The 24,245-nt window shown below is 42.0% G+C and overlaps 1 protein-coding gene across 8 annotated transcripts in view; it reads right to left on the bottom strand.

Annotated features, from left to right (window-relative positions):
* Positions 1-24,245, bottom strand: part of RNF44 (ring finger protein 44) — an 81,253-nt gene that overhangs the window by 13,280 nt on the left and 43,728 nt on the right. For 3 of the 8 annotated variants that reach the window (XM_087709361.1, XM_087709357.1, XM_087709362.1), the window contains exons 3-4: positions 2,890-3,068; positions 1,648-1,876 (exon numbers count right to left, since the gene is read on the bottom strand). In XM_087709361.1, the coding sequence (XP_087565487.1) occupies positions 1,648-1,876; positions 2,890-2,993 (333 nt within the window). In that variant the 5' untranslated portion in view covers positions 2,994-3,068. Of the gene's footprint in view, positions 1-1,647; positions 1,877-2,889; positions 3,069-4,232; positions 4,280-12,905; positions 13,396-14,595; positions 14,871-24,245 lie in introns of those variants that run through there. The other 5 variants (XM_087709360.1, XM_087709358.1, XM_087709359.1 and 2 more) reach the window with 5 other exon arrangements.

Genomic DNA, 24,245 nt, shown 5'->3' with positions numbered 1-24,245 from the left:
GAGACTAATCTGTATGTCAACACATTTCTCGTAGCAAGGCCAGAAATATATTTGTGCGAGAGAAATTTAGTATTTAGTATTGGAGCAGAGATTGGAGAAGCACAAGGTTCTTCAGATGCGTTTGCTGGATTACAGCTGCCATAATTATTGGCTACCATGGAAGTGTCTGATCACAGTCCGGCAATATCTGCAAACCAATGGATTCTTAAGAGACCTATCCTCTGCAAGGACTCTCTGATGCTGCCTCACCAAGTGGAGGACAAGTAAGATTAACAGGGCAGAAGCCTAACTGGAAAGTCAAAAGTCAAATGCTTGGACCTGCTGGAAGTTTCAGAATTTCAGGAGCAGCAGTGTACATGTTGCCATAGGAACAACATTCCCACAATTATAGCAGTAACATAACTGCAGATTCACTGTTGAACGAATGCACATTTTAAAGAGCCTGGATCAGAAGTTGGTTCCTACCTGTTCGGAACGGCTTGGCAGAGTAGGTAGTAACTCGGCCTGCCATGCCCAGGAACCAGTTTTATCGCCGGTGCCATAGGCGCCGCCATCTTGTTTTTTGCTTCTGCCCATGCACAGCTTTTTTTTTTAGTACTCTGCATGTGCAAGCGCAGAGAGTCCTGAAGCAAACCGGCCGTAGCAGCAGCCGGGACCCACCCCTGGCCTGGATGGCGCTTCCCATAATGTCTAAGGTATTGATTGCATATTACACTGGTTATGATTTCACTACCCCCACTCTGGTCCCTTCAGCTTTTATCAGCTATATGCTGAATTCTGATGCATACTTTTAAAAAGTATACACAATGCCTTCATGCTGAAATCAATTCCAGGCATCACATTTTAAATCCCTACAATATTACATGAAACAATATAATAAAAATGAGAGGAACAAAGCTATTTAATCACCCTTACGTATATTGTTTTAAGATACCATCATATGATACCTGGCAAACATCCAAAGAATTATAAAATGTTTGTATGTTCCTCTTTGTGCGAAGGAAAATTCAATCTCAAAAGCAGGATAAGTTTGACTTCACAATGGTCCTAATGGCCGATACAGAAACTTTCATTGCTTTTTGCATTCCATCACTAGCAGCAAAAAGGGGAAATTCTGTGAATGAAATGAGGAAAATGTACCTCAGGGTTTCAAGCAGAAGTGCTTCCCAACCAAAAGATGTGAATCTTTCAGTTGAATATATTAAAGAATCAGCTTAGATTGTTACCCGTACAAAAGCATGCTCTTTCCTATGAAGTTATAATTTCTCTCATCATCACCAGCAAGTAAAACAGCCAGGCAACTAAACAGCATGTGCTGCACTTATGAGCAGTTTTATATTCCCCACATGAACTTGCATTGCCATTCTTTCAGTCAACAACTGGATCTAATAACTGCTATATCTTAAACAGTTTTAAAGGATGGTTGACACTATCAGTTATATAGTGTTTCACAGGCAAAAGCTTTCAAAGAATGCTCAGTCTTGGCTACGGTACATCCAACAACACATTTTACCCTTTTCAGTATATAAGAAGCGGTAACTTCTTATGGTTTTACTATCTTTGGCCAATAGACTCTTCCAAATGTAAGCGGGACAATATCCCAGCCGTAGGTTTCCAAGGGTACTTATGACACAACATCCACCTTACCTGGTCATGGAGATCCACCATGAATGGATGCTGGTGGGATGTGTGTGCCGCTGGGTGAAGCATTCGTGGTGGCGTGGTGGCCAGAACATACGCTGGGTGCTCATCTACAGAGACTTGTGGCTGTGGCTGCTGCTGCTGGAAAAAAGCCGGGTGCAAGTAGTTCTCATCCTGGGCTAGGAGAGTTTGCAGAGGTCGCTCACGTCGGCCCCAGTGGTGCCGGAAAGGAGGGCTGCGTTGCCAGTTGCGGGGAGAGAAATATAGAGGGGTGACCCTAGGGGCTGGCCAGTTATATGTGCTGACCTCTTAGCTATGAATACACCAATTTTTAATGTCAGGGATAGGTCAACATAGTAATATTATATGGGGTGGAGGCAGGCTTAACTGCTCATGCACCAAATTAGGCCATAAATGCAATTAGTGCATTCAAATACACTGAATTCTGTAGCATAACTGCCAGGATTCTGCTATGTGTCATTTTTTCACTCTGCAGAGAAAAAAAATGCCAGGAGAAGAAATGCACAAAGCTCTGCAACCTCACTCGGTTTCACGGATAATGTTCTGGGCATGACGAGAGTCCAAGCAACTGGGCAAAACCATCTCATTATCTAGAAGTAGATATAGTCATAAAACACAAGCTTATGATGAATGGTTCATCCATGGAGTAAAAGTTTATTTCCAACCATTTCTGATATCTGTCCCACATCATTAGTAATGTGATTGTAACAACCTGTCCATAAGTTTATAAAAGATTTCTTGTTGAAGCTCTATAAAGCTTTTCACCAAGAAACTGAACAAGTTTTCTTGGCTATATTGGCTTTGTTATAGAAGGCAGTCACAGCAAGTGAGAGTTCCTAGTTGAACCGAGATTATTTCAAAACAACTAGAGAGAGGAAGATGTGGACCTGTCCAATACGACATGCAGGATTGAAAAGAAATATAAGAGCCACTGACTAGACTGGATAATCCAAACATATCTCAGAAGAGGAAGTGAAAAATCACTTCCATGACGTTTCTGAGAAGCTAATATGGACACTTAAGTGGTCAAGAATTGAGGCAAAATTTACATTTATTTTAATATGGAATTGAGTGCTGCTATTTTAAACCACATATGAATTCTTTAGAAATTAGAGGTGTCATCTGTAGTCATGCAGCACAATCAAGCCTCTGAATCCCCTCAAGCCCAAAGGAAGAATGCTGGTTTGCACTGATCATCAACATTAGTTAAAAGAGGAAGCACTGTACCTTCTCCTGAGGTGTGCTGGGCTGCCACAGCTCTCCCCTGGGAATTGTTGCTGGTCAAATGGGACAGGAGGCCACCTATTCACTGCCAGTTCCCATGGTCGCATTGGGGATGTTCACAAGGCAAAAGGTGATGCTGGATCTCACACGCCAAACACAGTTCCTCACTGGTTCTTTGGGATCTGCAAAAAGTGGTGAAACAGCTATTGAACACAAGCTCTGTAATAAAAAGGGTTTTAAGTGTTAAATCAGAACAACCTCTAGAAGTTATGCTAGAGAAGGGTTGTCAAACTCAAGGCCAGGGGAGCGGATCCGGCCAGTGCGTCTAAGGGCTGTTGGTGGCCCTCCTCAGCTCCATTTTTGATGGCAGAGGGTTGCAGGAGGCTGTCTCAGCCAACAACGGAGCTCAGGAGTACATTTTTGCTAGCATAAGGCTCAGGCCACCACATGTGCTCCCAATATGAATGATGTCAAGCTGGCCATGCCCATCTTAGCCCCCCGAGGACAAACACAACCCTGATGTGACCCTCAATGAAATTGAGTTTGACACCCGTGCTAGAGGGACATCACTGGTAGGCCATAGCACAACAGCAAGAGGAGAAAAAATCCCCACATATTCAGTGATAGACTAAGACTTTCTTCATATTATGTGGTCTCCACTTAAAAGTTCTCCCTGAATATCTAACTCATAGTAATTTTGACTTGCTTGTTCATTTCTATACCTTTTCTGCTTCCTGTCTTTCATTCTCTTCTACCACTTTTAATTAAATCTAGTTGTGAATCCAATTTTATCTCTTCCTTTCTTTTAAGAAGCTCAGCTTAATCCATAGGACAAGCAAGACACATAACTTAAAAATATAAGACAGCAAATAGGCCAAGAAAACCTGTGGCTGATAGAGATTTAAACTTTGAATATCCAGATCTGACAAACCATAGATCACATGTGACCATACAATGAAATTAGCAAAGAAAGTCCTAAATGTCCTGCAATGATAAACATAAACATCCCCATTATTACCGTATTTTTTGGACTATAAGACGCACCGGAGTATAAGATGCACCATGATTTTGAAGAGGTAAATTTTAAAAAAAAAGTTTTTGCACTCTGCAGGCCTCTCAAAATCTCTGCACATCTATTTCTGCAAAGGGGATGGGGTTTAGATAGGCCAAAAATGCTGTATTCAGTGTATAAGATACACCCAGATTTTCACATCTTTTTTGGGGGGTGGGGTGGGGAGTACATCTTATACTCCGAAAAATATCGTAATCCCAACACCATCTGGATGAAGTATATATTAATAAGCTATATCCAGAGTCAAATTTTAAAAATGTAAGAACATACTAACATTCTAATGTCACTACACAGCAGCAGTCAGCTTTTAGGAAAGGTTGCCTATGATATATGAGATAATAAACAGTAATATTATTTTTCTTTAAAAACCATTCAAATTAGAATTCAAACCATTACGACTGCTAGCAGTGACAGTTTAATTGTGTAAAAAGAAACCAATTTAATTCTGTGACTCCTGAATTATCCTGCATTTATTCACTGGATGACCTCAAATTCTACAACTATGATCAAAAGACTGAGACAGAGTTGCTACAGATTTTCCTGTAGAGGAGACAATCTTCATCTTAATAAATTATTTGCCTTTTTTGCATCTTTTCATAATATGGGATGATCAGACCCATACACAATATTCCACCTGTAGTCTCGTTTAAGATTTGTGCTAGAACATTACTATATTGGCAGTTTTATTTTCAAATTAATGATTCCAACCATAAAATTTGACCTTTTTTTAAAAAGCACCTGCATAGAGGACTGATAGGACCTTTAACTACATCTAGAAAGTATCTGGTAGCCAGTGCAACTTATGCAGCAGTCATATAATATGGGTAAATCACAAAGCATTGCATGTACTGCTGCACTGTGGACCTATTGTAAGATGGCCTGCAAGGGCAGCCCCACATAGAACAAATAGCAATAATTCAAGCAGAAAGTGACCACAGCATAAGTGACTTAAAACAAAGCCTCCTAATAAAGCTGGGAGAGGAGGGCTGGAATGGACACCATCCCCATATCAAACTGTTCACGGAACACCCACAAACACAACAAATGCTTTTTAAGCACTCTAATCTCGTTTCATTTTGGTAACCCTACATGAAAAGAGATCAGATAGTGTCCTTATGTGCAGATAATGTCCAGGACTCTTTAAGGTTGGGTGCATATCACCCTTTCAACAATGGGGGACACCATCCAACACTTTCGAAATGAAAGTTGCCCAACAACATATCCAAGAATTGGAGGAGTCATACAACAGCCCTTTTCAAGGCAGGCAGTCTACCCCACCCATGAGGCATTAATCATTGTCTAGAGGCAAAAAGTACACTTTGTGGATTTTAACCAACTAGGAAGGACACACAAGTCCAAATGACAGAATTCAAAGCCTGAGGGCTCTGCCCACTTCCTTGGGACTAACTGGATCAAATTTCTGTCAGATAACTAAGTTCCACAGTGTTTCCTGGTCACCTTCACTGGACCAGGCCAGCTGGGGTCCAATTCTAAGTGAACTCAGCTTATTTTATTCAAGAACATTCCTCACATCAGACCTCCAAGAGCTCCCCTAGTCTCTCCTTTTCACAAAAGGGATCTCCTCATTCTAAGCAGGACCACTGGCTGGCCAATAGGAGTGTACAGGTAGTTTTTAACTCATGGCCGTAATTGAATTCAGGATTACACTTATAAATTGTAGCAGTCATTAACGTGGTCACTCTCTGCCTAGATCATCACCTAAGCGCATTTACAGGTTGTCCTTGAATTGTGACCATTCATTCAGTGACCATTCAAAATTACAATAGCACTGAACACCAGTTCACAAATAACACATCCCCACTTGATTGCAATCTGAGGGCCCTCCTTGCAATTATGACATCATAGCAAGCCACAGTCAAGTGATCATCATTTGCAACCTTCTCTACCAGCTTCCCACAAGCAGAGTCAATGGGAAATCTGGAAAGGTTCCTGCCACTTTTCCCCCATGAAGAACCCTACTATAGAGCAAGACCTCACCATCTGCCCAGTCTCCATAGCATACATCAGGGATGGCTAACTTTTTTGTCCTTGCATGCCAAAAGCATGTGAATGTGCGACAATGTTCACGTGTGTGCCCACATTCACAATGCAATGTATGTGTGACACCCTCCTGTGCCCCCCCTCCCCCTGTGCATGTGCTTGCAACCCCCTCTGCACCCTGTTTTGGGCCTAGCAGGCCTCCCTGAAGCCTCCTGGGACCAAAAACGGAGTGTGGGAGAGATGCCACACTCTTCCTGACCTCTGCACATGTGCACCTGACCCCGAATACATGCATGTTTCCCGCATGTGCCCTGCCCCCCATGCATGCGGGGCAGAAACCTAAAAATCAGCTGGCCGGCAGGAGGCACGTGTGCATGCACGGTGGAGCTGAGTTGGAGGGATGGCTCACCTGCCCGCAGAGAGGGCTCTGGGTGCCACCTGTGGCACACGTGCCATAGGTTCGCCATCACGGGCATACATCACAGCACTAACCATGCCACACAAATAAACACACAGTGAGCCTAGACTGGAACTTTAATCTCTTTCCACTTAACAATCCACACAGTACTGAGGTTACAACGGCCACCAAGACCTCTAACTGATGCAGTTCCACGTCACACTTTACAAGGAAATTCCAGACCCAATTGCCATCATAACCTGAGGACTACCAGTATCATTATTAGTTGCAAATTTATTTCTAATATTGGACAAATAATATTTCTGAAATGTTTTCATTGTGGCTATGCATAGCCACTTTTTTAATTTGCCTATAATTTCATTTTAAAAGCAGGCATTCGGTTCTTTACATGTTGAAGCATCATGATTTTCTATTACCGTATTTTCACGACCAAAAGCCGCACCGGATTAAAAGCCGCAGTATCAATTAACGTTAATTTTTTAAACTTTTTCCACATACCGTATATACTCGAGTATAGGCCGATCCGAATATAAGCCGAGGCACCTAATTTTACCACAAAAAACTGGAAAAGTTATTGACTCGAGTATAAGCCTAGGGTGGGAAATGCAGCAGCTACCGATAAATTTCAAAAATAAAAATAGATACCAATAATGCCATTGCCCATTGAATAACATATACAGCCTGCCTGTGCCCATTAAATATACAGTAGCCATTGTTAAAATTTGCTCTGCATAACAAATTATTATCACACAATACCGGTGTATTCAATGAAATACTTCACTCACCTCATGATGCTGATGTCCCGCTGTGATGATGATGTCCCGCCTCCTATGACACACGGCACAGTGATTCCTATCATTGGATCACTGTACCAGAGGAGGTGGGACATCGCTATGTGGCTGCTTGCCATAACAAGGAGGAGGTGGGACATCGTTGCAGAGCGGCAGGAGGGGGAGGAAGGGGAATCGTAAGATAGCCCTGCATTACATTAGAACGTGAGGAGGGGGGATGGTGCGGTGCACGCTGCGCGGCAAACTGACACAGAGGGAGGGGGCGCTGGGCCATTCAGGAGCGTCACCCAGTGGCATGGCCCCGCCCCTTTTTCTCCTCCATTTCAGGCAAATTTTTCACTGACTCGAGTATAAGCCGAGGCGGCTTTTTTCAGCTCAAAAAGTGGGCTGAAAAACTAGGCTTATACTTGAGTATATACAGTATAAAGCGCACCGGGTTATAAGCCGCGCTCAGAGACCCGGCTCCCCTTGGTTCCTCATCGAATCATGTGCGCAGGTTGCAACTGGAACTCCGTCTGCCCGAGTTGGGGCATTTTCTGGCTTGGGACGCTCCGGCGGCTTCTTCGGGAGGCAGCCCGCCGGCTTCGGCGAAGGCTGGGACGGAGAGCGCGGCGACCTGTGCAAAGTACTTTCGCCCCCACGCCGGCCCCCCTCACCGCGCGCCGACCTTTGGGGATGAAGGGGCAGGACTTCCCGGGCGGAAGGCATGCCTGGCTCTGCGGCTCCAGCCCCGGCACCTTTCGGCCGAGCCTCTCCCACCAGGTGGCCGCCTTCCTCCGCTGAGCGGCCCCGCGCAGCCTCGCCACCCCGGGAGATCGCCAGCGCGGGGGCCTGGGGCGCCGCGGCCAGGGAAGCCGAACCGGGCGGCGGCGGCGCTCCGGTCGCTCTGTCCTCTCCGCCTCCCGCGCGCCCTTGACCGGCAGCGCAGAGCCGGCTGGGGCGCGCAGTGGAGTTAGGCAGGGCGACTGCCGGGGCGGATGGGGTGCTCGGCGCCGGCAAATCCTGAAGGGCTGCGCCGGTCTGCCGTCCCTTCTTGCGGCGGCGGGGGTGACGGAACAGCCCAGTCTATAGGGGCTGGGAGCTGGGTGGCTCTCTGCTCGCCCCCCGGTCTCCGACTGAGAAAGTAGCGAGGTTGAAGGGAGAGACCCGAGGGACGTGTGCATGCTTGTGAGCTTCAAGTTTGAGCGTCGGGAGGGAGAGATTTTCGATCTTTTTTCACATATAAAGCGCACTGGGTTATAAGCCGCACTGACGGTTTTTGATCAAATTTTAGGATTTTCAGTGCGGCTTATAGTCGTGAAAATACGGTAATTCATTACTCTTATACATGAAATTGTATAAGTTCCACGTTTTCTAAATAAATTCCCCTCCTAGGAACACTGTAACTTTTTAAAGACAACTTACATTGTAGTTTATAATTAAACACATATATTAACACAAAAATGGTAACCGACAACCCCCCCTCCCTTCTCTACAGAAAAATATCCAATCTTGTTGGCAATGTGAGAGTTTATACTTCAAGGGACAACTGATTCCCATTACTCTCTATGAATTAAACTTTTTTTTCCATGTCTGGTATTAGAAACTCCTTTATGTTTATTGCTGGAAAAAAAATGGACAACCAATAACAAGTTTGGAATGACCTTGTTGTTTAATTGTATAAAAAGCAGAACAATACCCAAACATTGCAACAGTGCCATATTAATGTTAAAAACAGACAACACAAAGCAAATTAATAAACTATCCTTCCTTTCCAAAAGTAATTTAGAACATGCTACATTATTCCAATGGGTGATTGTGATGTCCTAAATGAACACCCCATAATCAAATAGTAAATTCAAGAAAGGTCAAGGCAATTGATTTAGAAAAAAACAGAATCATCTTTCTCCAGTCATTTTTTTTCTAATTTAACTTCTGACTCAGCAAGACCAGTCCATCGAGGCATTTGGTATACAAAGATAATGGCCTGTGTTACTGATCAGAATTGCCCTCCTGTTCTTTTGCAATAATCATTTCTCCACAGTCATGTGTTTGTCTGTCTTGTTGAAGAAAAAATATTTTAGAGAGGACAAGTACAGCAGCTACCTTCAGGGTAACAAGAACAGTCAGTAACTATATTTGTAAAATGGCTAGAATTACTTATAAATACTCTTGCACAAACACAAAGCAATTCGCTGCTGTACTTCCCCACCTCTGCCAGCTGAAGCCAATGCTCAGTGAGCTGGAATTTCCAATTGCAATATACAAGGGCAGTGGTCCCCAACCCCCGGTCCGCGGACCGGTGCCAGGCCGTGGAGTACCTGGCACCGGGCCGCGCAGCGGCCGGGGGCCATGCAACAGCCGACTCTTCACTCATGCAGCGCCGTCGCCGGAGGGGGGAGCTGCGCGGAAGCACAGGAGCAAGTGAGGCGAGGAGGAAAAATCCCCCGCTACTACACCACCTCCGCCCCCTCCCCGAGTCAGCCGTCCCCTCAGTGAACGCCTCCGCCTCTTTCTCCTTTCTCGCCTCAGTCAGCTCGCCTGGAAGCGAGGCGAGGGCGGACCATGCACTGGAAGCGGAGCCCTTGGAGGCCCTGGCGGCTTCCCCGCCCGGCGTTGGCTTGTGAGAAGGAACGGCGGGAGAGGTAGAGAGAGAGAGAGAGAGAGAACGTCGGGCAGCCGAGGGTGGGGGGGGGTCTTTTGAGGGGAGATGGGGGGCAGCGCACGGTGGAAAAGTGGCGGTCTTGCCCACCCCTTCCCTGCCTCCCGCCCGCTCCAGTTGCCGCAGCCAGGGGTGGGGGCTCGGTGCCTGAAGTCTCTTGCCTCTCTTCCAAAATTTCGCCAACGGGCATCGGTGAAGCGCGCTCTTTCTCTTCCTCACAAAACACATTTCCTTTCCCCCCACACGTAGTTATTGGCGATATGGAGGCTGCGCTCCCGGGTCCTTTTTCCTTTTTCCTTTTTGCAGCCCACGAGAATGCCTGGTTCTGAGCCTCAAAAAACAAGAGTTCTCTTAAGGCTGCAAAAAAGGAATATACTTTGGTCCTTGAAGCGCTTTTCCTGTTATTTGGACATTATATATATACGTACGTACATACGTACGGTATGTATATATGCATGTATGCATGTGTGTATGTATGTATGTATGTATATGTCTGTAGTCCATAATATAGTGATGATTTTAAAAAAATTAGTTGAGCACATGGAATCTTTTTTCTTTTAGTATATTTTGGAGGTGGGGGCCCACTTTGTATGTATGTATACAAAGTGGGTGGGGGCCCACTTTGTTATTTAAGATAGTATCTCCTTTTATATATGGTAGTGAAGATACCTAATACTCCCACCCCCTATTTCCCCCACGACAATCAATATGTCGTCGCGAACAACGCCCCCCCCACCCCTGCGCGTGCTCAGCGGGCCACGGTAAAATTATCAAAGGCTGACTGGTCCGCGGCGATAAAAAGGTTGGGGACCACTGTACAAGGGTACAAGGAGTTGTATGCCTCAAAAAGACAAACTCCTTGTCACCTCCAAACAAATTCTACTGTATTTTGTACTGGTATAATCAGAGGTATCAAACCCGATTACATCACAGGTTGTATCATAATGTATTGTGATGTTTTTTGCCCTTGCGGAGCCGGAGTGGGTGTGGCCTCCATGGGCTGTATGTGGCCGCGGGCTGCCAGTTTAACATGCCTGGGTATAATGGTATTTGCCTCCACATTACTGCCAGAACAACTATATAGTTGGCCATGGATTTATCAGGACATAGGCTAACTTGAAGATTTTACTTTTCATTTTGAAGGCATTAGTATTATGTGGTATTTCTACAAAAAACTAACCAGTCTCAATTTCCAGCTCTGAGCTGAGGAAGGTATCTCTCCCTTTCTCACTACTTTAAAGTATTTCAATTGTTGTTTGGATTTTAACACCACTTTCCCACTTCATCAAGACTCATTTTAAGACAGATTAAACATTAAAAATAAATTCAAACACCTAAAATATTTGCCTTTGTCCATTATCCAGCTTAAGTTGCCACTTCTTGTTCTGTCTTAAATTATAGGGTGAGATATTCCACAAGCAGTTTTACAAGAAACCAGATGAATCTTTTCACAATTTTTAGAGACTGTTGCTGGTTCCTTAAAAGTAACAAGTAAAACTCAAATGCTACTCATCTACTAGTAGCTTATGGAGACATTCGTGCACATTTTTGGCAACTGTTCAGAAGTGGTTTGCCACTGTCTACTCCCCCAATTTTTTTTGTTTGTTTCTTAATCAGTCTACAGCCATGAGATTTCATGCAGGTCTCCTATCCCACAGCTAATTAAGTCTAACTCTAATAAGCTTTTCTGACAAGATTGACTAGGTTCTGTGGTGACTGTGGCATCCCAAGTCTATCAAATGTATCAACACTTTAACTGTCACAAAGTAAAGTCTTTGCAACTTCCCCAAATTAAAGGACTGTTTTAAACATATAAATGCAAAAGAAAAGATCTGAACAGGCCCAAGGTACTTTCCCACTTAGAGTGGAATGGTAATCACACTGCCCCTGACTCAAATAATGTTATTATTGGACACTCAGCAGGAGACCTAAACATTAGGAGAAGGTGCTCTTTTCATCTTAACTATCAACTCTGCTGCATATCTACTAGTGGCAAATAAAAACTGTCTGACAACTCACAATGTGTCAATTCATCTAATCATTCCTTGGCTAGCCATTGCTATAAAAGCTTTCCATTTCAAGTGGCGTTAACTGACACAATAAAGCAATTATTTTCACTGATCAGCACTGTTATGTCAACTGGGAAAAATCTTCAGAATAACATAATAGGGCATTATAATGGAACAGCTTTCTTCAATGTGGGACCCTCCAGATACTCTGGGATCCTGATTCTCAAAGGAAAGCTATCTGGGAATTGTGGGAACTGAAATCCAAATACAGATTGGGGAAATCTTCCTGCACCTAAACCAAGTATCTTCTCAGACATCATCCAAGCCTTTTAGCTGTTCCATTATGTTAAATCTCATGAGTTCTGTGACCTCTAACTGTACAGAGTGGCAATCAGCTAACATATATAATGCATATTTGCCTTCAGGCCTCACCAGACATGACACAGAAAATAATATTGTGCTTCCTGTGAAATGCTAATTTTAAAAGGAAAAATGTACCAAATCATCATGGCAGTATAGATACTGGGGAAATCTCAGAATGTGCCAGCCCACATTTCCTGTGAAGCATGTCACTACCACATGCTTCAAATTTCGCATAAATATTCCAAGTTGAATAGAGAAACAAAGACAGAGAAGAATGAAGAAAAAGGGGCCCCAGGATATATCAATATACTTCAAGACAGATGAATTCATCTGTGATGGGTTCCCAGACACCGGTTCACAACATGCCAGAAACCGGGTGGAGAAAACAAGCAAAGCCCCATCGAAGAGATAGCAATAGCAGTTAGGCTTATATACCGCTTCATAGGGCTCCCTGATGCCCAAAAGGTTGGGGAGTACTGATCTGGCATGTTTTCTGACTGGTAGATCAGTTAGAAATTATTGGTAGACCAGTTACTATGTCACAAAATAAAATAGCAATTTTGATTTCTATTCATATTCTCTTTTAATTATTTTAGAGTAACAACAGCCCCAGCGTCAACAACTCTTCAAAGCAATATTAAGATTTTTCTCCTTTTGTAGAAATTTCCCATTTTATTTGCTTTCATTTCTAAAACCAAACTTAATAACCAATAATTTTGCTTACACTTCCTGTGTCTCTCCTCCGTTTCAATTCAAATCATTCAATTCTGTACCCATTTGGAGAAACCAAGGAAGGAAAATGTTTCGCTCTCATGGAAAAAGCTGCAGTAATGTTTCCAGTATTTCCGGGTAATAAGAGAGGTTCACAAACTTTGGGAGAATCAAAAAGGAGACTGGCTCTGTTCAAGAGGTGGCTGTCATAGAACTGGCATCTTCAAATAAAACACCCATAAGGATGCATCTGCCACATGCAGGCTCCATCATGCGCCTCCCACAATTCCCCCCTCCCCATGTCATACTATCAGGACTTCATGAAGTTCAAGTCATAGACTTCTAGATAGAAGCAGCAAAGGAAAAGTGCTAGCAGCTTTAGGGAAACTTGTGACAGGAAACCACCATGGCCATAAACGCTCAAAAAGCTGCTCTGTATGAGAGAGGAAAAAGGAGGCAAACTATTTTCAACCATGACCACCCCCATCCCCACCACAAGAGCTACCACTCTAGTTCCTGTTGCCTCCACATGTCCTTTGCATTCACAAGTCACCTTCAGAAATTTGTTTCACAACACAAACCAGCGACTCAGAGCCCCCCAGTCTCGAAATCTGTCATTGCCCGTCAATCACAAACGGAATAAATTGACACACAGCTGCTCCGTTTGCTGCAAAACGCCGGACCTGATTTCAATCAGGCAGTGGCGGTTCATCTTCACCCGGGGGTCGCCCGCAATTTCCTTTCCCATCCCACTCTGCTCTAAGAGAAGAAGGCTGTTTTCTGGGGATTTCTCTCGTGATTTTTTTTCCTCTTCCTTCCTTCCTTTTGCTCCCGAAGGCCAGGAGAAAGGACCTCAGGAGTCAAAATGGATCGCTGAAGCCAGGGTTGGAGATCTGTAACTTTAAGAACCGCGAGATCACGGGGCCACGTGCTCCGCGCGAAACAAAAGCAATAACAAAGAGAGCGGAGACCGCCTCGTCCTCCGGCCTGCCCAGCCAAAACGGAAACGTGAGCCAGAGAAAAGCAGAAGAGGGCGGCTCTCGCCCAACCCTCATTAACCGAGCCTGATGGGCCCTCGAGCCTCGCAGGAAGGGATGAGCCTCCTTCGCGCTCCAAGACAAAGGCGTCAACAGCCGAGAGAAGCAGCACGTGTCAGTCAAGCAGGAAGCTGCCCCCCTTCCGTGACCGCGCGCTGAACAAACCCACCAGCCGGATCCTCCTGTATACCCCACCTCGGCCGTTTTGTTTTCTCCCTTTTCATTCCCTTTCTGGGGCTTGCAGCCGCCTCACCCTCAGCTGAAAGGAGACGTGGTTGTCGACCAGGGAAGAAAAACCTCAAAAGCGGCCCTTCGCATTTTGCAAAAGACATGATCAACTGCCTCCGTTAAGGTATCGATGAGCTGCAGGTGCAAACGACAATCGAGGAGGAGGAGGAGGAAATGCCCCGGACTGGATTTTTGTTGTTGGGAAGCCGCAGTTTACAGCGCCGGGCCATTTGATCCTCCCCCAGCAGCATCACCCATAGAACCATCTTTAGCAGAAACGGAACACCACCCAGATTGCATTTTTTTAAACACGGATTTAATTATGGCTTAAAAGGCCTTAGTCCTTTTAAGTCCAAGCGGCGCCCCCCCCCCCGTGCATCTCCACCTCGCAGCTGTGGATGCATACAAGAAAAGCCCTCTTCACCCCGATTTGCCTACCTGCCTGCTGGCTCCCCTTCTCTGGGTGCAGCTGCACCCCACATAAGCCGTCCTTTCTGCCGTGGTTCCTGGGCGCCGGCTCCGAGCCCCGTGCCCGCGCCCCCCACGGCTGTTTCCGGTCGCTTCTTTGTTTTCCTTCGCGCTTGCAGAGAGCTGCAGCCTCCTCAGAGTTGCCCCCAGAGCCGGGGAGGTCCAAGAAGGCGCCGGCGACCCCGGGTCTCTGGTCCTTTAAGAGCTGCCTGCGCCGCCGGGGTGTAACAAACGGCGCATTTTATTCACAACATTCGGACCTCAGCGCGCGCGCCCGAGCCTGGCTGGGGCCAAATGGGGGGGGAGGAGGAGGAGGGGTAGAGGCGCGGCCCCGCGCGCTGCAGCACGTGACCGCGTCCGCTGCTACAATTAGCCAAAGCCCACGGCCGTCTCGCGCAGTCGTGCTTGGGCGCGTCCGAGTGAGCTGCACGCGGCAGCAGCGGAGCCAAAGCCTACCGAGGGGGTGTTAACAGGGAGACGTCATGGCAACCATAACCGAGGTGCGGTCAGCGGGACGGTCCTCGGAGGCTCTGTGTGACACGGGGATTATAAGGCACCCGCGCAAGTAAATATACGGATACCTGCAGGGGGAGGCGGGAAAGATTCGCCCATCTCGGGCATTAACTCTTGTTTTCCTCCCCGGGCGAAAGAATTGTTGCTCCCCCTCCGCTATTTTAGTATGTTGCAATGTGGAATTGTGCTGAAGGATGACTAACTGTAGTTAAGCGCAGTTGGTTGGTGCGGTGCAGCTCACTGAGGTAAATTACATTCGTTAATTCATTTCTCTCTTTCTAGCCTTGGACATAATCAAAATTTAAGATTTTAATTCCATCTTTCCTTTAGAGAGCATACATATTATAAATGCATAATCCGAATCACACATTGTAAATGTATAGTAAAGAAGTAGAGGGAGACTTTTAAATAAAAACATGGCGATTTATTTAATATAAAGTCCAATTTTGTTAAGAAGATGCCTCCATTTATAGCTCTTCTTTCAAAGATAGCACCTTTCTGAAACTTCACTAACTAGAGTATGTACTTTAACTCATATTTCAAACTATAACGAACATCCACCAGGACAAACCGGATATGCCAATACAGCCACATCTGGTGGTTATTTTTCAAATAACCTGGGGGGAGGGTCTGATCAAGGATGATCATATTTGGGGTTCATAAGGCAGCAATGCATAAGCCTGCATTGCTGCCTCAAAAGCTTAAAGCTTTTTTTTATCCATTTCTAACGGGGGGGGGGGGAATCCTCTTAAAGAACTAAAAATGCCTGCTCTTTAAAAGCTTTGACAATTTGCTCTAGTGATTAAAGTCCAGACCCTGAGTTCAAGTCTCACCTTGGAATATGAAACCTAACTGGATGACTTTGGGCAAATCAATCTCTCTCAGCCCAACCAATTTCACAGGATGGTTGTTGTCGGGATCATAGGAGGGGGAAGATGAGTTGGATATGTCTGCAGCCTTGGGGTTTTTGTAAAAATAATAAAGGCAGAATATAAATAAAGGGGGGGGGGGGCAACTGTGATTTCGCTTTGCTTCTCCAAAGTCATCTTGTCCAAATCACTGAGGCAAAGTCATCTGCCACTTACACAGCAAGCAAATAAGCTACAGACTGAAATAGCACTTAAGACTTAGAAACCACTCCATGGTGCTTTACAGCATACTGAGTGGTTTAGAAATGCTGCTATCTAACCAAACTGAAGAGCATTTGAACATTCCTAAAGCTGATTTTAAAAAAAATCAGGCATTCATACTATATTTCTTTTCATTTTGAAGAAAATGTCATCTCAAGAATTATAATGTGCAATATAATTCTCTTTATTTCTTTATAATTAAATAAGCTTTAAGAGGACCCTGGGTTCTCCAAAACCTTTAAATTAACATAAGCCTTATAAACAAACCTATTCATTTATATTTCTATCTAGGTGTTCTCCCGTTCATTATAATTTATTCCCTTCCCAAGTTTGTAGAAACGGGGAAAGAAAAGATTGACCAGAGCTATCCTTACTCCTTATGTGGGGTAAACCAGCCTATAGTTTTGAGAACTACTTCCTCCTTACCAAACAGATGGGGGGAGCAACAAGCTACCTATTAATTATATTTTTATCAGCAAAAGAAATACCACTTTGGTTTTCTGTCTTGCATATCAAAAGGATTTGGATTGCCTCCAGTTATGTCAGTTATCAACAGTCATGTTATAGTGCTTCCATTCTAGCAACTGCACACATACACTACTGAGAAGAGAAAAATAACAATTTAGACTTGTCTACACTGATCCTATCTTTGGCCTAAGAGGCAGGATCTACATCAACGTTTCTTGCAAATTCAGAAAAAGTCTCAGCTTGCTCTATCGGCACCAAAGCATACCAACAACCTTGGATTGCTCCTCTGGAAGAAGAGGCGAAGCCAATAAGTCTGTCACAGGAATCAAGTGTCTCTCATTAAAGTATCTCATTAAAATATTTGGTTTTTGTAAGTGAAACTACAGACAAAAATGAATTTTATCAAATGAAAATTATTCTTCACAGCAAGGGAAGCAAAAAAACCAAACCATGGTCAAAAATTCAGTTGACCATACTATTCCATATTACAGGTCTGCCTGATAGAAAACTATTCTGCATATCAAAGATTTTGCAAGAATTGAACACTCCAACAACACAAAATCATGCAAAGCACTAATGAGCTTTGCTAAAGACTTTCTCCATTAATAGGAGAGATTGGAGTAGGGAGGGGGACAAAGCATACTTGACAATTTCCTCTATATTAACAAATTATTTTCTATGACTGAATAAGAATGTTTTTGTGATATTCAGTTTTTAGTAGACCATTTCATCTGTATACTGATCAGATATGTTTGTCATCTCCCTAAATGCTACTGTCTACATAGTAGACAACATTTAAGTGCAGCTTCTAGGAATACCATTATTACTTAAAATACTACCGTATAACTTCTATTAAGGACTCTTGATAATTTAGTATCCAAAACCATTTTTATAATGAGCAAGAACTTCTCCTTATCACGTATCTCATGTCAAAAGTTAACCAGGAATATTGTAGTAAGCCTTGCATTATTATCATGCTGTACATGCTGGTCTAAATAGCAATATACACACATTAGAACAATTGAGTCTTCAGATTCACTACACTAGATACAATAGAAAAATCTATTTCAAAAGATTATTGCAAATGTAAAAGATTTTTTTAAATGCTGATTTTTACCTGGTTACAGTTGGGAACATTTTTTTACCTGATTTGGAAAAGAGGAACTGAGAAAAAAGCCCAGAAATGTATGTGATGTTAATTAATCTGAGAGCTTTGAAAAGAGGACACTTGTTACTTCTAATAATTTACTTGGACTATGGGAAGTGTCTTAACAAGGCACTTTATCATAGAGAGATGAAGTGATTTTTTTTTCCTCTTTGAGGTGAAGAGGTTGTTTCAGTGACTCATTCACTACTGGTAGCTTTGATAAGCAAATTCAAAACCTGAAAAATTGTTCATTTGGAATTGCTAGAAGTAATAGTTCTTGTAGTTCTGTGCTGTTACGGATAGGACTCCAAAACAATGTGCAACGTCAGACTGAGATACGTTAAAAAGTTAAAATATAATTTTTGGATTATAATAACCAATGTCTCTGAAGCAATGTTAACAGATGACTATTCATTTTTTTAAAAAGTGTTTTAATTCATTTGTAAAGCAATGTGGGATGGTATATATGTCTTAGTGCTATTGTTATTGCAGTTGTTATTTCTACTGCAAGATTCTGGTGTTTTGAAACCCAGAATTATGACTGCTTCTAAGGAGAGTCTTCTTGTCTCATTTCAATTTCTGAATACCCATCCAATGAAAACAAGGAGAAGAAATAAGCAAACAGATGTTCCACAATGTCAATTATAAGCAAGGCTCTGATTTTATAAAGTAGTACGGCAGCACTTTGGATTAACAAATGCAGGCAATGCTCTTTTTCCTGGAACCACCACATGTTGGAGAACTGGATTATGTTTTATAGACTTGATTTTATTTCTTGAGGATGTTTATATTTAAATGTTTGGTTGCAATGCTCAAAGAACATTCATTCTAAGTATTGCCATTAATATTAAAGAATTCGCTTATTCATTTTGGTTATGAATAGTCTAATTTTGGTTAATTTTAGTGGATACTGCATATGTACTAAAAGTGGTTTACTTATTTTAATGCTTCCGTATTTTGTGGATTATCTATTCCATCTGAATATTACTTTGTTATGTCGCTAGAATAATTCCCCATTCAAGATGTGTTTTTATTGCAATTTTAACCTGATTTGTGAACTGCTCAAAGAATCTGCAATAAACTTATAGGCCTGGGATGGCGAACCAAGACATGTGTGCCAGAGATGGCACACAGAGCCCTCTCTGTGGGCACACGTACCATTGCCAACTGCTCTTCTGGTTTCCGGTGCGTGCATGTGTGCTGGCCAGCTAGTCTTCATGTGTGCTGGAAACCTGAAGACCAGCTGGCCGGTGTACACAGGTGCACCGGCCACCTGGTCTTTGGGTTTCCGGCTCTCCAGTGTGCGCATGCATTCCAGTTTGGGCACTCAGTGCCGAAAAGGTTCGCCATCACTATTATAGGCTTTTTTTAAATGTAGATTTTAACACATAGTCAGATTTTAACACTTGCAGACATTGGTTGAAGATGGCCCTCCTGTTTGGATAATCACACACAACTACCATTTCACCCTCCTTTCTTTCCTTTGACCTGTGACCTCAAAAGTTGTAGCATTTGCTCAATAGAGTAAAATAACAGTCTGCCCTCCAGAGAGATATTTGCCTTCTGAATATTATAAAATTTAGAGTAATACTCAAAGGAAAGAAAGGAGGGGTGGAATGGTAGCTTTGTGGTTGAAGGGCCACCTTCAACCAACGTCTGCAAGTGTTAAAATCTGACTCTGTTAAAATCTACAATTTTAGGAGGACCTAGTAACTTCATTCAGAATGATGCTGGCAAGACTATGAGCTTCTAGACAAGCCATCCTTCCCTGTAAACTTTTAAGGTTTATTGGGGGAAAATGCTGAACTTTCATAGTTATAATTGAAAATTGATGTGACCAAATTGAAGCCACAAGGACATGTACTCGCTGTTCATATTGAAAGGGCATACCCATATTTTATGAGGACCAGTACAACTGGGGAGTAAAATATAAGAAGCACTTATCTACATTGCACAGGCCTTCCGCAATCTATTATGATTCTGAACCAAGGAAAACCTAAAATTGTCAAAATAAAATAAACCATTCTAAATTGGATGTTTAGGAATAAGAGAACTTGGATAGTATGAGCAGGTTGAGTTAGTTGAGAAATTATTTATGGCATAAAACCACATCAAGGACTGCAATAGCAGTAATATTAGGAACAGAATATTGTTAAGGATCTGTCCCACTTTATAATGGAATAACTGAAATAATTTGTCATATTAATTTTATATGAATTACATAGAAAACATTGAAGTTTCTCAATTCAAAACCCAGAAAGGGTAAGTAATGGGTTATCAGAAGGAAAGGTGAAAGTTGAAAGATAAAACCTGGAATTACCAGAAAATTTGGATTGGGTAATTACAATGGTTGATTAGTTTTGCAGGAAAAAAATGTTTATTTTTAGCACTTTTTCACAAATTCCACAGGCAAACATAATTTGACAGATGAGATCAAATTCAGATTAGCTACACAATAAGAATTAGAAAAAGAAAAAATGAAGTTCAGCCAAAAACAATGACAGTGGCTTTCAGGATAAGCCATCCTGATGGAAAGGAAAACCAGTAGAGTAAAAACTCCTGTGCAAGGAATTATGATAGCCAAACTATCAAGCAAGAAAGGACAAACAATCCTTTAAGAATGTTACAACAGTGAAAAACAAGGAAAGATGCTTTTAGGAAAATTTAGTTATAATAGGAATATGAAAGTACAGATATTGAAGAGATCTACAAAAGGCAAATGAGGATAAAGGTGATTCACAGGTACTACTGATGCCGTTACAAATGTTGTTCTAGAAGAACAGAAACATTTGTAACAAGAATATGTTCAGGAAACTGACGCCACTAGAAAGTGAGGTACAGTATGAGAGGCACTGGATCGGGTGTTGAATAGAAAAGTTGAGTGCAGATGAAATAGCCAATGAACAACTTAGACTGAAAGATGTGCTAATCTGTGCAATATACAAACACATATGGAAGAAGTCTGTTCATGTAGACTGGAAAAGATTGGTGAGTACACTTAGTGGAAGTATATAGAGAACATTTTAATGTCCTTAGAACAGAATTTTCAGTTTTTGCTGCGTTCTCAATGTTTTTAGTAGAGTTTTTCACTGTTTTAAGATTCTATTTGGCATAATGCAATAGATATGAATGTTAGTCTGTAAATTCATTCAATGACAATTTCAATAATAATACATTCTGATGCATATTGAGCTTCCTCCCATAAATAGCTTCAGACATTGTCTCACTTTCTAAAATGAGGTACGCCTCAACGTAAATGAATCTATCTGCAAACAGCACACTGACCAACTGGATGAACCTGTTAGAAATATAATTAAAGTAACAACTGCACTGACACTGTACACTGAGAATAGTTATACAATATTATGGTTCAGTTTAGTATATCACCCTAACCCAGATTTCACCAGATTAAGTATATTGAGGATAACAGTGGCTTGTTGTAGATTCAGTTGTTTTAATTCTCAGTCTGGTGTAGCATCCATTTCCAAACTTGTTAATTCCTCTTATCACTTCTCAGGTGAAAACAGAAAATATTTTAGCATCTCCTACTTTGTTGTATATATTTGGGTACCATTTGTTGATTTGGTTATTTTTTTTAAAAAAGGAAATGGTAGCCAGGCAGACTCAAAAAGATACTGAGCATATTATCCAAATATAAGGGAATTTTAAATATTCACTGGGTAAATATGTTGTGTGAATGCTGTCAACATCTCTGGCATAATCTGAAGTTCTAGAACAGGAAGCTCTAGTTTGAAGCTTTGGCCCAGCATTAAAAATTCACTGCGATTTGCCATGCTGAGTAGGCATTATTAGAGTTCCATTAATAAAATTGTAATGCCATTGCAGCAAAAATAAATGTTTGTGTCACTTTAAAAATAAATAGCATACTAAACCATAATTATTCTCATATTTCTTAAGCAAGTTAGAATGGTCTGCTTAACAAATCATGCTAAGCCAGAAACTGATTCATAAACCAGAATGACAGAAATCACAGAGCACAATAATTCAAAACTGAATAAAATATATTATCAGTTAATGTGATGTGTGGTAATGTAATGTGATGGATTAAAATATCGCAATCATCTTTATTGTGTTTAGAACCTGCAACAAAGACTTGAGTTTGAAATAGTTAGGGACTATTCAATAGCCTTGTTCTGCTTTGTGAATAATGCACTTTGGGCTACATAAGAGTCACACTTGATAGATAAGATAACCTCTAATATGTAAGACTATTGTTATTTGTACTATGAACTTCAGTTGCTCTGAAATGCCTTGTGCATTTGAACCATATCCCCACGGTCTAAATGAAATCATAATTGTGTGTGTAAGAGTTAAGGCATATGGCTAAAGACTGGATATAAAGCAGTAGTCTGATCACACCAAACTACTTTGCTGTCATTGAGTACTGATACTCTTCAGTATGGTTTAGAACTCAAAAAATACAGAACAGTTGACATATATTTTAAAAACAAACCAGATTCCACCGAATGAAAAACAAGTATAGTTGTATGGTTTCCTTGAGGGAGGAAAATGCCTCCAAATAATACATAGGCTTCATGGTAGCAGAGAGCTTTGTTTTCCCAGAATCATTCTAAGTGGATGAATGATATAATGCAATCAGCCAAAACCGCCCATCATAGAGATAATGATCTGTATTTTTAATTAGAGTTCTCAAAATCTGCTAAGATGTTTTCCATTTCAAAAGCTCCAGTATAAATTTGCAAAACAGGCATAGCTATTCCGCATCCAATTATTAATATCCCAAGGAGTGCTTTATTAGGTGAAATTAAGATCTAATTACATCAACATTCCTAACACCCATCCCTGTACCTCTAGGTAAGCACTATTAGGCATAAAGGACACCAATCCTCACTGCTCTCAACAGCAACAACTTTCAGGAATCACCATAACAATCTTAGCAAACAATTTCTACCCAGATTAATACTTTTCAAAGTGACTTTAGAATCATTATTAGATGTTTTCAAATCCCTCCTTGGTGGTTCAAAATAGAGGTTACTTCAGTTCCAATCTTCCCTGAATGCAGACTCCTGGGGAGAGCATCTGCCGCTGCAGACATACATGACTTCCCATAACCTAGATTTCCCAGTCCAGCAAAAGAATTTAGAAAGGGTGAATTCCATTATCACTTGTTTAAAAAAAAACCCTCTGGCTTAATTTAGATTGCAGGGAAGATTTTCAACTCCATTTGGCCCCACATATGCAAATGCTCATGTATGCATACTTATTTACCATGGATGTTTTAATGTTTATATTAACCGTAAATGTTTTATTGTTTTATACTGCTGTTTATATACCTAGATGATTCAGAATTAAATTGGGAAATACAAATACATTAAATAAATATTTACAGGTGTCCAATCTAAATTAAAAAAGACTCTCTGAGTCCAATAAAAAGAAATTCCAGTCTTGTAGGTTTGGAAAATGTTCGGGTTGAGCCTTGTGCAAAATGATATTCCCTCAGTGTTTTCCTGCTTAAAGTCTTTGGAACTTTTTGTGCAATATAAAAATAATTAAAAGAAAGCAATTACTCCGGTTTTAATCAACACTTCTGATTTAGCCAATTTACCTGGTCTCAAAGAAAACAGAGTTTTCAGATTAATGCACAGGGAAAACTTTACATGGGGCTCAAAAAAGACAGCAGATATACTATAGAGCTGTGATGGCGAACCTATGGCATGCATGCCAGAGGTGGCACTCAGAGCCCTCTCTGTGGGCATGCGCATCATTGCCAGCTGCTCTTCTGGGCAAGCTGATCTTTGCATGTGCTAGAGACCCAGAAACCCAAAGACCAGGTGGCCGGTGTGTGCATACCAGCTGGTCTTCAGATTTCCAGGACTCCTGCAGCGTGCGTGAAGACCAGATGGCCGGTGCGCATGCACGGACCGGAAACCATAAGACCAGGTAGCTGGCAAAGAAGACTAGGTGGTCTTCAAATTTCTGGGGCTCTGGTGCACACAGTGTTCTGGTTTGGGCACTCGGTGCCGAAAAGGTTCGCCATCACTGCTATAGAGTCTTGAGAAATTCATCTTTAACCCACACAAACACAAAGCCATGTGTTGTAATTAAGCTTAAGTTATAATTATTAATGGCTACAATGATATACATTCTATTGTTGTGGGGAAGAGGAAAGAGTATTAGGTAAGTTAACCAACTTCAGTTATTACTAATAATAATAAAGGCGGGATAAAAATAAATAAAATACCTCTTATACCACTTCCACAATGAAAAGAAGCAGTTTTGAAACTCGTCATTTTTCTGCCTAAGTAATACTTGGGTAAACTGCAGAATTTAGACTATCTTATCTAGAAGATAGGATTCACTGCTAATGAACTTACAAACTT

This window comes from Thamnophis sirtalis, unplaced genomic scaffold (genome assembly GCF_051295495.1).
Source record: "Thamnophis sirtalis isolate CommonGarterSnake01/CBP01778 unplaced genomic scaffold, rThaSir2_p1.2 scaffold_3, whole genome shotgun sequence".
Classification (NCBI taxonomy): domain Eukaryota; kingdom Metazoa; phylum Chordata; class Lepidosauria; order Squamata; family Natricidae; genus Thamnophis; species Thamnophis sirtalis.
The sequence above is the reverse complement of the archived record's forward strand: the minus strand, read 5'-3'. Positions and strand labels throughout refer to the sequence as shown.